A 12,166-nucleotide genomic window follows, 5' to 3' on the forward strand; every position below is an offset into this window, starting at 1 on the left:
TTCCTGACTGGGCCCAGCCTTTAGCACACACGTTTAATAAGGATGCTTCTGTCTTTGAGTCTTCTCCAGATTCAAGAGCTAGCTGTTCTGATCACACAGATAGAGCCCTAAGCCTGCTTCCCACACTGGAATCCCTCTTCTACACATGCTCCAAGTCTGCCCTGAGACATGTCCAAGTCAGGCCAGGGCTTACAGCCCTGTAATCCCAGTGGAAACAGAAGAATGGAAAGTTCAAGGCCTGTCTGCCACAGAGGGAGTTCAAAGCTAGCCTGAGTAACTTAATCAAATCCTATCTCAAAATAAAAAATACGCAAAGATCTGGGGATGTAACTCAGTGGTAGAGTGCCTGCCAGGTGTACACTAGACCCTGAGTTCAGTACAAAGGGAGATTGTGGGTGGAAGAAGGAAAAAAAGGAAAAGAGAAAGATAAATAAGAAAAAATGAAGAGGAGTCGGGAAAGGATAGAGAAGAGGAGGAGAGGAAGAAGAAGAAAGGAAGGGTGAAGAAGAAAGAGAAATGAAAGAAAAAAGGAGAGGAGGGGTAGGGAGAGGAGAGAAGAAGGGAGGAGGAAAGGGGTAGAGATAGGGGCAAGGAAGGGAAGGGAAGGGAGGGGAAGGGAAGGGAAGGGAGGGGAGGGGAGGGGAGAAGAAGGTAGGGATGGGGAGGGAAGGAGAGAGATAGCTTTTTGAACCAGATTATAGCCTGGCTAGGAGGGGGCTTCCAGGACCTTCCGCTGTTCTGGGACCATAAGACCCCATGTCTGGGAATGTCACCAAGGGATTCTACTGCTGGGTCCTACTGAGTGTGGAGTCCCCTAAGGTCCCCAAGTCTCTTCCATATCCACTTCTGTTTCTCCTTCTGTCCCCATCCCATCCTTGTGCAACTGACGTTTGGGACCAACACCCAAGATTGATATTCATCCCTGTTGAATTTTCCCTCTACCCCAAAGCTACTTCTGGGAGCCTGTGAAACCAGGATGAGCCTGCTTAGGGCCCATGGTCCCCTGGAAAGGGAGGTGTGACAAGATCTCCAGAGACGGGAAACAGCAGGTGGCTTTTCCAGCTGGGGAGGGTATTTCTGACTTGGGACCTGCTCAGAGGAGACTCAGCATGGTGGTCAGTGCCCCATCGGGACCTGTCTTCCAGTGTCACCCACCCCGGAACCCCACCTGCCGCTCTCTCTGATCCTCTCCGTCGTGACCTCTGCCCTGGTGGCCGCCCTTGTCCTGGCGTTCTCCGGCATCATGATCGGTGAGTGTGCCGGAGGCCCCAGGGTTTCCAAACCAGGGCCACAAGAATAGGGTCTCAGGATGTACAAGGGACACTGAGGCATCACCCTGCCCCGCTGGGGTCCCTGCTGGGTGAACTGCTAGGCTAAGTAAGAATAGAAGCATCAACCCTCTACCCACCATAGATTCTGCAGTTTTAGAGAGAAGTCTCTGATGCCGATCTTTGACCCTGCATGACCTCCTGGCTGTCCCCAGGGATGAATGCCCTTCAGTGGCCAACATGATGGAGAAAGTTCTTCCTGTACCCTCACCTTCACTGGCAGCTCTTCTGTGCTTGAGGGAACCCTGGCCATGGCTGGGGCCACTCCCTGTATAACAGCTCAAGTCGAACTAGCCAGGTCCTCCCACTCAACCAGAGAGTGAAGGCTGGTTTCTGAGCCTTTTCCATCCAACCAAGGTGAACTGATCTCAGGTCACAGAGGTTCAAAATGGACCATCTGGCTGTATGATGCCCTGACAGGTAGGCAGAGACTAGAAGCTAGATGGAGGGAATGTCCCAGAAGCATGCAGGCAGAATCATCCATAGGAGACCTGAGATACCTCTGATGGTCATTGTGGGTCTCAAAATGCACCCCAAGAACCTCACTAAGACATCCTTCCACTGTGTGGCCTCCCTCATGCTCTAACTAACCCTTCCCTGTATCATTCCTTTATGTCTAATGGATCTCAGCCATCTTCCTAATAAAATTTCAGCAAGTCCACCTGTGAGGGTTAGTTTTCATTTTCAGCTTGACACCGTGTAGAATCACCTGAGATCATCTCAATGACAGATTGCCTAATTTAGGTTGACCCGTAGACACGTCTGTGAGGGATTTTCTTATGTGGATTAATTGACATGAGATGACCAAGCCTAAAGGTTGGCAGCACTATTTCCCCCCCAGGTTCGGGTACTGGACGGGAGATAAGTGCAGTCATATGTGCATTCCTCCTCTGACCTTGACGGTGGATGTGACCAAGCCACTTCATATTCCCGCCTGCCACTTTGGCTCCCCACAAAGATGGGCTGTATCCTGGGACTGGGAGCTAAAATAAACCCTTTCTCCCCAACATTGCTTCTGTGGGGCTATTTTATCACCCAGAAACAACAGAAACAAAACACCATCCCCGTGTGACACAGTCAACTCTCCTCCAGTGAGGCGTGTGTAAGCTTCACATTCCCTTTCCACGATGAAGGGATACCCTGATGTACATCTTCACTTGGTTAGCATCACTAACCGTGACAGGAAAGTTTAAGGTCTTGAGCAGGTGGCCTTTGCTGGACATCAGCTGAAGAGCTGAAGGCCACCTGGCCCGGGCCCCCTCACGACAGACCCCGTCTGTCTGCAGTGTACCGCCGGAAGCACCAGGAGCTGCAAGCTATGCAGATGGAGTTGCAGAGCCCCGAGTATAAGCTGAGCAAGCTCCGGACCTCGACCATCATGACCGACTACAACCCCAACTACTGCTTTGCTGGCAAGACTTCATCCATCAGTGACCTGAAGGAGGTGCCCCGGAAAAACATCACCCTCATCCGGTGAGCTTCCTGTCACTGCCCCAGGGCTGGACAGTTTCTCTAGACCGTTGACTCACTCCTCTAGTCACAAGGAGCGTGAACAGCCTACCTGGGGTATACCTGCAACCTCTCAGGGAGACAAGGCTCTCAGGGACCTTTGCTTATTTCAATCCCCTGCGTGTTCATATAGTTTATCCAATGACAAGGATAAATTGATGAGAAGAACAAAGGTTCTCAAAACCCATCACGCACCCTGTCCTGAAGATTCCCCTCTGTTCTCCAAGTGCCCAAAATTCCTATCATTTTCTCTATCATTCACTACAATGCTCCACAGCAGGGAACTGTCAATCATCTGTCCCTATCCCTAGGAGGTGTCATCCTCTTTCAGACAAGAGTCATCTCTTGCCTTTGTCCCCGGCAGTACTGGAGACTCACTAAATAGTTACTGGATGGGTAAACATTTGACCACCTTCATGAATCCCTGGTTAAAACCTTTTGATCTGTTTGCTGTTTGCAGGGTAGGTGAGTTGTAAATGAAAGGGGTTTGTTTGGGCTCAGAGTTAGGATCCAAGGTCTCCAATTCTATCTAGTGATGACCTTGCTGCCAAAGACAGAGCTGGGTTTTGAACCCCTGGATCCGCCCATGGGAGGCTCCACCCTAATGACCTTGTCTCCTCTAAATCACTTCCCATCACAACACTACTTTTCCAAGTTTTTGTTTGCTTGTTTTTTCAAGACAGGGTTACTCTGTAGCTTTGAAACCTTTCCTGGCACTTGCTCTGTAGACCAGGCTGGCCTCAAACTCAGGGAGATCCATCTGCCTCTGCCTCCCAAGTGCTGAGATGAAAGGTGTGCGCCACATTCTTGACACCTCACAGTCAGGATCCCTTCTCGACCTGTGAATATCAAACCACCTCCAAATCTTAACAGACCTGTTCTCACCAGAGTTCAGATAAAGAAACGGAGGCCTCACTAGCAGAGAGAAAATGAGTTTTCCTTAACGGAGTCTCAGTGGTTTTACAAACTGCACGTCAGGGCAGATCCATGGCCAGAAGCAGATGGCCAACACAAAGCGAACACTGTGATATTTGGGGAGGGTTTTCTTTTTAAACCTTACAGGTCTATTGCTTATGTATTATGGTTTCCAGTTTTGTGTTTAGAGGGGATTTCTCTGAGTCTATATGTATTTCTTATACTTTTCCTTTGGATCTTTTTTTTTCCTGTTTGCTTTTTTGTTTTGCCCTATACTAGTTTGTTAGTTTGTTTTCTTTCTTTCTTCCTTCCTTCTTTTGTTTTTTTAGATGCCTGCTTATTTTTTTAATGAGAGTAAGAAAGAAAGGAAGTGGATTTGGGTGGATGGGGAGGTAGCAAGGATCTGGGAAGAGTTGGGGGAGGGAAACCCATAATCAGAATATCTTGTATGACAAACTATCCATTTTCAATTCAAATAAAAACAAAATAAGATTATTTTAAGAGAAAAAGGTAAATAAATGGAGGCCCAGGGTGACATAGCAAAGCCAAACTGAAGGTGTAACTCCTGAGCGTCCCAGCCTTGCTTCTTGTCTGTGACACTGAACGTGACACTTATCTCAAGGACCCCAGCTGCCTGTGGCTCACTTAACTATCTATGCCTTGTCTTGTCTTCTCGGTACAGGGGCCTAGGCCATGGCGCATTTGGGGAGGTGTATGAAGGCCAGGTATCTGGAATGCCCAATGACCCAAGCCCTCTACAAGTGGCTGTAAAGGTGAGGGGTGGTTCCACCTTTCGCCTAGCCTTAGCCTGAGGTCCCTGTAGGCTACAACCCACAGCTCACAGCTGCCGTCTCCTCCCGCCCTTCCTTTCAGACCCTGCCGGAAGTGTGTTCAGAACAGGATGAGCTGGATTTCCTCATGGAAGCTCTGATCATCAGGTAAAGTCACAAAGACCCCAGCCTCTCTCCCCACCCCTTGAGGTTTATGAAGGTCTTCCTAATTGATAGGTATCTCCAGGGGAAATAGGGTATGTTGGTCCCAGCATGACCACCTCCACCATCCAACAAGCAGAAGGATCCCTGAAGTGGAACGACCCCCAGTGGTTATCTCAGAAGTTACCTGAGTGGCCTAACCACGATAGTACTCTGCCTGCAACCAGCATCCCAGGGTCAAGCACTGATTCTTGTTCCTCTCTTAAGAAAGCAAGTTCCTTTCTGACATTAGACGGTATAACCCGCCCCTCCCCACCCAAATTGACTCTTCCATACCTGAGGTCATATCATAGGTTTGGTATAAAGGAAGGGACCCCATAACGTGATGAAAGATAGCAGACTATCTTACCCCACATCTACAAGGACAGGACTGGCTTCACCCTGAAACTGGTGGGCCAGGTCTCCTGAGGGAGGAGGCAGACCATTGCCCTTGATACCTGAAGGAAGCTCACAGTCTCTGCTGTCACTATGCCGCCTCCAGACATCCTGACCTGGAGAGGTGGCCCGGGGTGGTCCAGGTTGAAGTAGCAAGAGAATACAGCCAAGGCTGTATGAGTGATATGTTCATGGGCTCTGGGACACCAGAAAGATACACATTCAGGATAGCACTTGCTTTAAAAACAATATTTATTTTCCAGATATATACATACACACACACACACACACACACACACACACACACACACACACACACATATATATATATATATATATATAGTGAGAGTATTAAATGAAACCTAAAAAGTGTAAAATTACTTAAGAGCTTAATTATGTAATATTCCTACTAGGTAATAATAAATGGTAATAATAAATAATAATTATATTTCGGCATATAATCACTAGTCTCTCAGCTCACTGTGTGTATGTGTTCATGTGCGGCATCCCAGTTCCACTGTTCTACATATCCTAAAATGACAAAATAACCCAAATCTCGTAACCTCATGTTCCAATCAGTCCCTACCTATGTGGCAATTACAGAGACAAGCGGGGCCATCTTCCTGACTCTTTCACAGACTGTCTGCCCTGCTGCAAGTCACATGCTCTCCCTGTCAGAAACCAGTCCTTCAACTTCTACCTGAGACCTTCCTTAGAGAACTGAAGTATATATTCATGCAGCAATGGCCACACACAACCACATGTGTCCACACACACACACACATGCGTGTGCACACACACACATACATATACTTTGTCACTTGAAGGTTCCCCTCACTCCATTAGAATTCTTTTCTGCTAGTTCACCTCCCACCAGGCCTGCCCCATCTGCCCAGATCCCCGGGGAGGTTCCCTTCAGGCTCAGCCAGGGACCCCACCGCCCGCACATGTAGAATGCAGCTTTAAAACATGGTTGCTGAACCTGTGACTCTTAGTGTGTCACATTAATGTGTCTGGCTTCTCTTAATGGTCTCAGACCCAGCTCAGTTAGATTTGGTTGTACCCTCTGCCCTGCAGCAAATTCAACCACCAGAACATTGTTCGCTGCATCGGGGTGAGTCTGCAAGCCCTGCCCCGCTTCATCCTGCTGGAGCTCATGGCTGGTGGGGACCTCAAGTCCTTCCTCAGGGAGACGCGCCCGCGCCCAGTGAGTGAGACCCGGTCTTGCCTTCGGTGTTCATGTCAGTAAAAGAGCAAGGGTGAGGGGGGCGGGAGTGGGTTGCCGAGGAAGTTGCAGGGTAGATGGGATCCTGGGAGTCATCAGTACTATGGTTTGAACAGGAAGGGAATGGACAGGATCAGATGGACAGAAAGAGCACCAGTCAGAAGGAGCCAGTGCAAGTCTTACACAATTGATTCAGCAGCCTGACTTCTTTTTATGACCTGAGAACTCTGGGTCAGAGGGGCTTGTATGCCAGCCATGTCACTAACTCGCTTCCTATCCACTGATTCGGAACCCACTGACCTCTTCTCTCAAACAAATAGAATGCACAGCATCCTGACTTTGTAGTTTTCTGTAAAATAATGATGATAGTAATAATAATAATAACGTGCTGGAATATGTATACGGGTAGCATATGTGTCTGTGGCGTCATGGATGAGGGGCGAGCTCTAAGGTGGGCCCATGAAGCCCAGCCTCCAGCCCCTGCACTGCCACCAGGCGCCATGTACTCAGGGCAACCCACCTTCATTTACCTTAACATGTGTGCAGGTGGAGCCTGAGGGTCAGAGGGAAGCATCCTAAGGATGACTTGGATGACAAAGCACTGCATCTCCAGCCACCGAGAGTTTAGTAAAACCTTTCCTGAAGGAGCTTCAGGAGGCCCCAGTCATGAGGAACTGGAGCAGAGCAGGCCGGGGTCAGGACCTTGGCTTCCTCCAGGGATTGCCACAAGGAAGACTAGCTCAAGAAGAGCCCTGCCAGAGAAAAGCAAAGTGAGCCTGACACCCTAGTGACGGAAGGTCGAGAGCTGACCACACTGTTCACAGGAACTAGAAGAAGAGGCAGGGACCCTGGGATATCTGCTCTAATGCCATCTCCAATCAGGTTCAGTTTAAAACACCCCTCAGGATGTAGCTCAGCCATCAAAGGTCTTGCCTAGCACCCATGATGCTCTGGGTTCAATCCCCATGCATAAATCAGGGCTAGTGGGAACATAGCTGAGAAATGGACAAAGGAGAATCACAAGATCATGACCACCCTCAGCTACATAGTGAGTTTGGAGCTAGGCTGGAACAACTGAGCCACTATTTCCAAAGGAAATTAGTAAATAAAAGCAAAATAGTCCCATTTTAGGATCCTCCACAGTGTTTCCACGAACAGCTGGATGACACATCTGGACACCTAAAACGTCCCATCTTACCCCCTTGAAAAATATCAGTGGAATTCTGGGAGACAGGAGGGAAAACTAACCCCACTGGTAAACTGTTCTCATCAACATCATTGTTGTCAAAATCGTTGTCCTCTGAGCGTCCACACATAACACTGCCCTGTGAAGCAAACAGTGCAGAGCTCGTGCCATTTTACAGATGTGAAAACTGTGACCCTTAAAGGTTATCAGCATGCCAGGGCCACAGGAAATAGAAAACCAGGACTAAAACTTGATCTCCTGGTTGAACGGTCATGTGGGTGCCGAGAATTGAACCCAGGTTCATTAGTAGAGGAGCCAGTGCTCTCATCACTGAGCCATCTCTCCAGCCCCAAGTTTAAAAACATTTTAAGTGCTAGAGAGATGGTTCGGTAGTTAAGACACTAATGGTTAAAGTGCTTGCCCTACAAGGACTGCAGCTTGCATCCCCACATCATCTCATGGAAATGTCTTGTGGGTGGTAACCTGCCTGCAGTCCAGTCCCAGAAGGCTGAGAGAGGGTATCTCTAGAGAAAGTGGCTAACAAGACCAGCCATGTTGTCGTGTCGAGGCGCTCTGGGTGTGACTGAGAAACCCTGCCTTAAAGACTAAGATGAAAGCGAGTGACTCCTGACAGCAGCCTGGCACCTGTAAACATGCATAACCACCTACACACACACACACACACACACACACACACACACACACACACACACACACGGAAAAATGCAATAAATACACAGACCATTTAAAGACATTGCAATAGAAGATTTCAAAAACATTATTCTCCACTGGCTTTCTCTGAGGCTTGTTTGTCATGCCCAGGAAGTCTGGAGTAGAACGGTAGAATACATGAGAGTAAGAATGTCTGTCCTGTTGGATTCCTGTGGCCTAGGCAACCCTAGCCCTGGCTGTACATTAGACTCACCTGGTGCTTTTAAATATACAAAGCCATGCCTATCCAAAAAGATGAATGTCTTGACCACTGTTGGGGTAAAGCAACTTGTGATTAAAGGGGTGAGAGCCCTGGGAGAACCGCATGATCAGCACACTCCTCTTCTCCGCCCACAGAACCAGCCCTCCTCCCTGGCCATGCTGGATCTACTGCATGTGGCTCGGGACATTGCCTGTGGCTGTCAGTACCTGGAGGAAAACCACTTCATCCACCGGTGAGCCAGAGACCTTCATATCCTCATAACCCAAATGAGTCCCCATTGGTCCCAAGAGCATGCCACCCCCCATTTAAAGAAGACTAAGTCTCTCTCCAGAACTGTTTGTGTGTGTCATCTTTGTCTCTGAGGGAGACTGCCTGCCCAGGCATCTCCTGTCCCTGGGTGAAGTGAGTATCTAAAATTTCTACACTTCCCCACAGGAACAAGCTAGAGGTTTGTGGGCGACTTCCACCCTTCCATGGTCCTCCTACCTGCCCATTTAAGTCTTATATCACCTTGAACTTCCCCTACCTAGGAACTGGGCTCTCCAAAGGAGTCTATCTTCAATTCATCCTTGAATCCCTACTATATTATTGGACACTAAGAATTGGCTGGATAAATTAATCCTTTTCTGAAATACTTTAAAGTGAAGCATAATGACAGTTCCCTTAACTATTGGGTCATTTCTTCTGCCATATATAAACCTTGCATTTATTTATCTTTTATTGTTTTTATTGGGCTATTTATTTTTCTCCACTCCCCTTCCTTCCTCTCCCCTCCCCTTCTACCCTCTCCTATGGTCACCATGCTCCCAATTTTCTCAGGAGATCTTGTCTTTTTCTACTTCCCATGTAGATTAGATTCATGTATATCTCTCTCAGGGTCTTCTTTGTTGTCTAGATTCTCTGGGATTGTGAACTGTAGGCTGGTTTTTCTTTGTTTTATGTCTTAAAGCCACATATGAGTGCGTACATATTTTATTTGTCTTTCTGGTTTTGGGTTACCTCACTCAATATCATGTTTTTCAGATTCATCCATTTGCCTGCAAATTTCAAGATGTCATTATTTTTTTCTGCTGTGTAGTACTCCATTGTGTAAATGTACCACATTTCCCTTATCCATTCTTCAGCCAAGGGGCATTTAGGTTGTTTCCATGAACCTTGTGTTTAAATGCTGTGTGGACTGCGGTATCCTCACGCTCAATGCTCATGAGCATCATAGATCGTGTGTTTCCTCCCTCATGGATGTTGATGATAGCCGGATCTGGGATCTGAAGAGTCATATATATTACTCTTCTTAATGATTTGCTTCCAACTCGGTAAATGGTAGTCCAGCACCCTCACAGTGATTTATTAGTCCATGCCTTCAAACCATTGAAGTGGTGCTCACCCTGTTAGTGCACACAGTCATGGAGCTGAAAACAAGATGCATTTAGAAGTGTGGAGGTGCACACCAGCCAGGCTTTCTCCTGCTAGAGTGAGGAGGCTGGAAGTCAGGAAGTGGACCTCACCCAGGTTCTCGAAGTCTTAACCACTTCCTCCCTTCACTGCCCGTCCATTGCTTTGGTCCTCGGTCCCGCCCCTTGTTTAACCTTTTCCAACTTGCAGATCTTTCTGATTGATAGAAATACAGGAGCAAGAGGGCAGCCAGGACCACTCCTTTGTGTCTCCATCCAAAGCCACATGGTCTGCTGCCCTTTTTATTGTGCCCACAACTTTCCATAAAACCCCCAGCTTTAGACTCTTCTGTTTCTCAGTTAAGGCAAGTTTGTGCTCCTTTGGGAATAAGCCTCCATTAAAGCCACTTCTCCATCTTTTGCCCATGATCTTTAAGACTGGACTCACTTCCTAGAAATCTGTGTGTCGCCTGCGTGACTTCAGGGTCTGCCTTTGCTTCCTATGGAGATGGCTTCAGTGCTGGTATTCCACACACGTTGAGCACCATAGCGACAGAGTATCCGACTGAGGGAATCATTTTCTTTACTGACACGCTAAAATCACTTCCTTATGATGCTCTCCCACGTTCTATAAGAGATACCAGGATCACATTCTTCCAAGACTCCTACCACCTTCAGGTCTGAAGATCAGAATTAGGTCTCTGAGTAATCGTTTGCTGCTCTTTTGATCTCTCTCTCTCTCTCTCTCTCTCTCTCTCTCTCTCTCTCTCTCTCTCCGTGTGTGTGTGTGTGTGTGTGTGTGTGTGTGTGTGTGCATATGTGTGTTGGAGGAGCACATATGTGTGTGTGGATGTGTGCACATATGACTGCAGGTGCAAGTGTGTGCACATGCATGTGGAAGCCAGAGCTTGGTACCAAATGTCTTTCTCAGTCAACCTCCACCTTACAGCTAAGACAGAGTCCTTCTCTTAACCTGGAGCTCATCACCTCAGCTAGGCTGGTCAGTCAAGGAACTTCAGGGATCTATCTGCCTGTGTCTGCCTCCCCTGTGCTAGGTTACAAACACAGGCCATCACCCCTGGCTGCTTATGTGAGTGGTGGGAGATCCAAACTCAGTTTCTCATGCTTCCACCGCAAGCTCTTTACCAACTGGGTCATCTCCCCAGCCTCTCATTTTGTCTTCTTCAAGAAATTGAATTGTCACAGGTCAAGCGAAGATTGTATTGGATGACCTGTTGGAAGCAAAAGGGACCGTCTGGAAATTGCTCACCTCCATCACAGCCTTTCTCCTGGGCTCCTGTGGTAGTCTGTATCAGGGATGAGAAGCGCGTGGGATGCTCTACACAGTTAGTCTCCCTCCCACCGTTCAGAGTCCCCGGCTGCCGCTCAACTAGAGCATACGCCCCCACCTTCTCTCTTCACCAAAATTTGTTGCTTTTGGACATGGTTTGCTGAGATTTCATGATGTATGGATGTATGTGACATTCTACCAACTCCTTGTGTGCTGATGCTATTATTTTATATCCTCCTCATCACATTCAAAGTTGCTTTTTAAGCGGTGGTCTCATATACTACAGTGTAAGACCTGTTGGGAGATATAAGTGTTTTTCCTAATCCACTTAATGTTTCTCTTTAGAATTAATGGCTGTTTCCCTTTGTCTTGATGCTGTATGTTTTTAAGGTTCTCTTTGGACTTTTGTGGACCACTGCTCCTCAAAAATTCAACTTCAGCCTTATGAACTGGGTTGGTGACATTAACAAGCATCTACTTCTCATCCAGACCATTTTCCTGAATCTTAAGTCTTGATCTCTAAGTTATATTTTTAAAAATATTTAAATTTAACATTTTATTTTCTTAGATTTTTGTGAGTACAAGTGTTTTGCCTGCATGTATGTATTGCACAATGTATGTCTGATATCTGTGGGGGTCAGATCCCCTGCAACTGGAGTTACAAATGCCTGTGAGTCACCATGTGGGTGCTGAGAACTGAACCAGGTTCTCTGCAAGAACACCAAGTGTTTTTAACTGCTAAGCCAACTCTCCAGCCCCCTCTTATTTTACTTTTTAAGATAGGGTTTCACTAGGTAGCCCAGGCTAGCCTAGAACTTGCTAGATAGCCCAGAATAACCTAAAATTCAGGTCCTCCGATCTCGGCCTTCTAAATGCAAAGAATGGAGACATAGACTACCTCCCCAAGCTTTCTACTTTCTTTTTCAGTGTGTGTGTGTGTGTGTGTGTGTGTGTGTGTGTGTGTGTGTGTGTATGTGTGTGTGTGTGTGTATGTGTGTGTGTGTATGTGTGTGTGTGTAT

General features: G+C 47.4%; 1 protein-coding gene across 1 annotated transcript in view; it reads left to right on the forward strand.

Annotated features, from left to right (window-relative positions):
- Alk (ALK receptor tyrosine kinase) overlaps positions 1-12,166 on the forward strand; it is a 721,983-nt gene that overhangs the window by 683,601 nt on the left and 26,216 nt on the right. Inside the window, exons 19-24 of the mRNA XM_048431162.3 lie at positions 1,146-1,250; positions 2,615-2,801; positions 4,435-4,525; positions 4,626-4,690; positions 6,197-6,326; positions 8,599-8,696. Coding sequence (XP_048287119.3) covers positions 1,146-1,250; positions 2,615-2,801; positions 4,435-4,525; positions 4,626-4,690; positions 6,197-6,326; positions 8,599-8,696 — 676 coding nt within the window. The remainder of the gene's footprint in view (positions 1-1,145; positions 1,251-2,614; positions 2,802-4,434; positions 4,526-4,625; positions 4,691-6,196; positions 6,327-8,598; positions 8,697-12,166) is intronic.

Source organism: Myodes glareolus, chromosome 6, assembly GCF_982192425.1.
Source record: "Myodes glareolus chromosome 6, mMyoGla1.1, whole genome shotgun sequence".
Lineage (NCBI taxonomy): Eukaryota > Metazoa > Chordata > Mammalia > Rodentia > Cricetidae > Myodes > Myodes glareolus.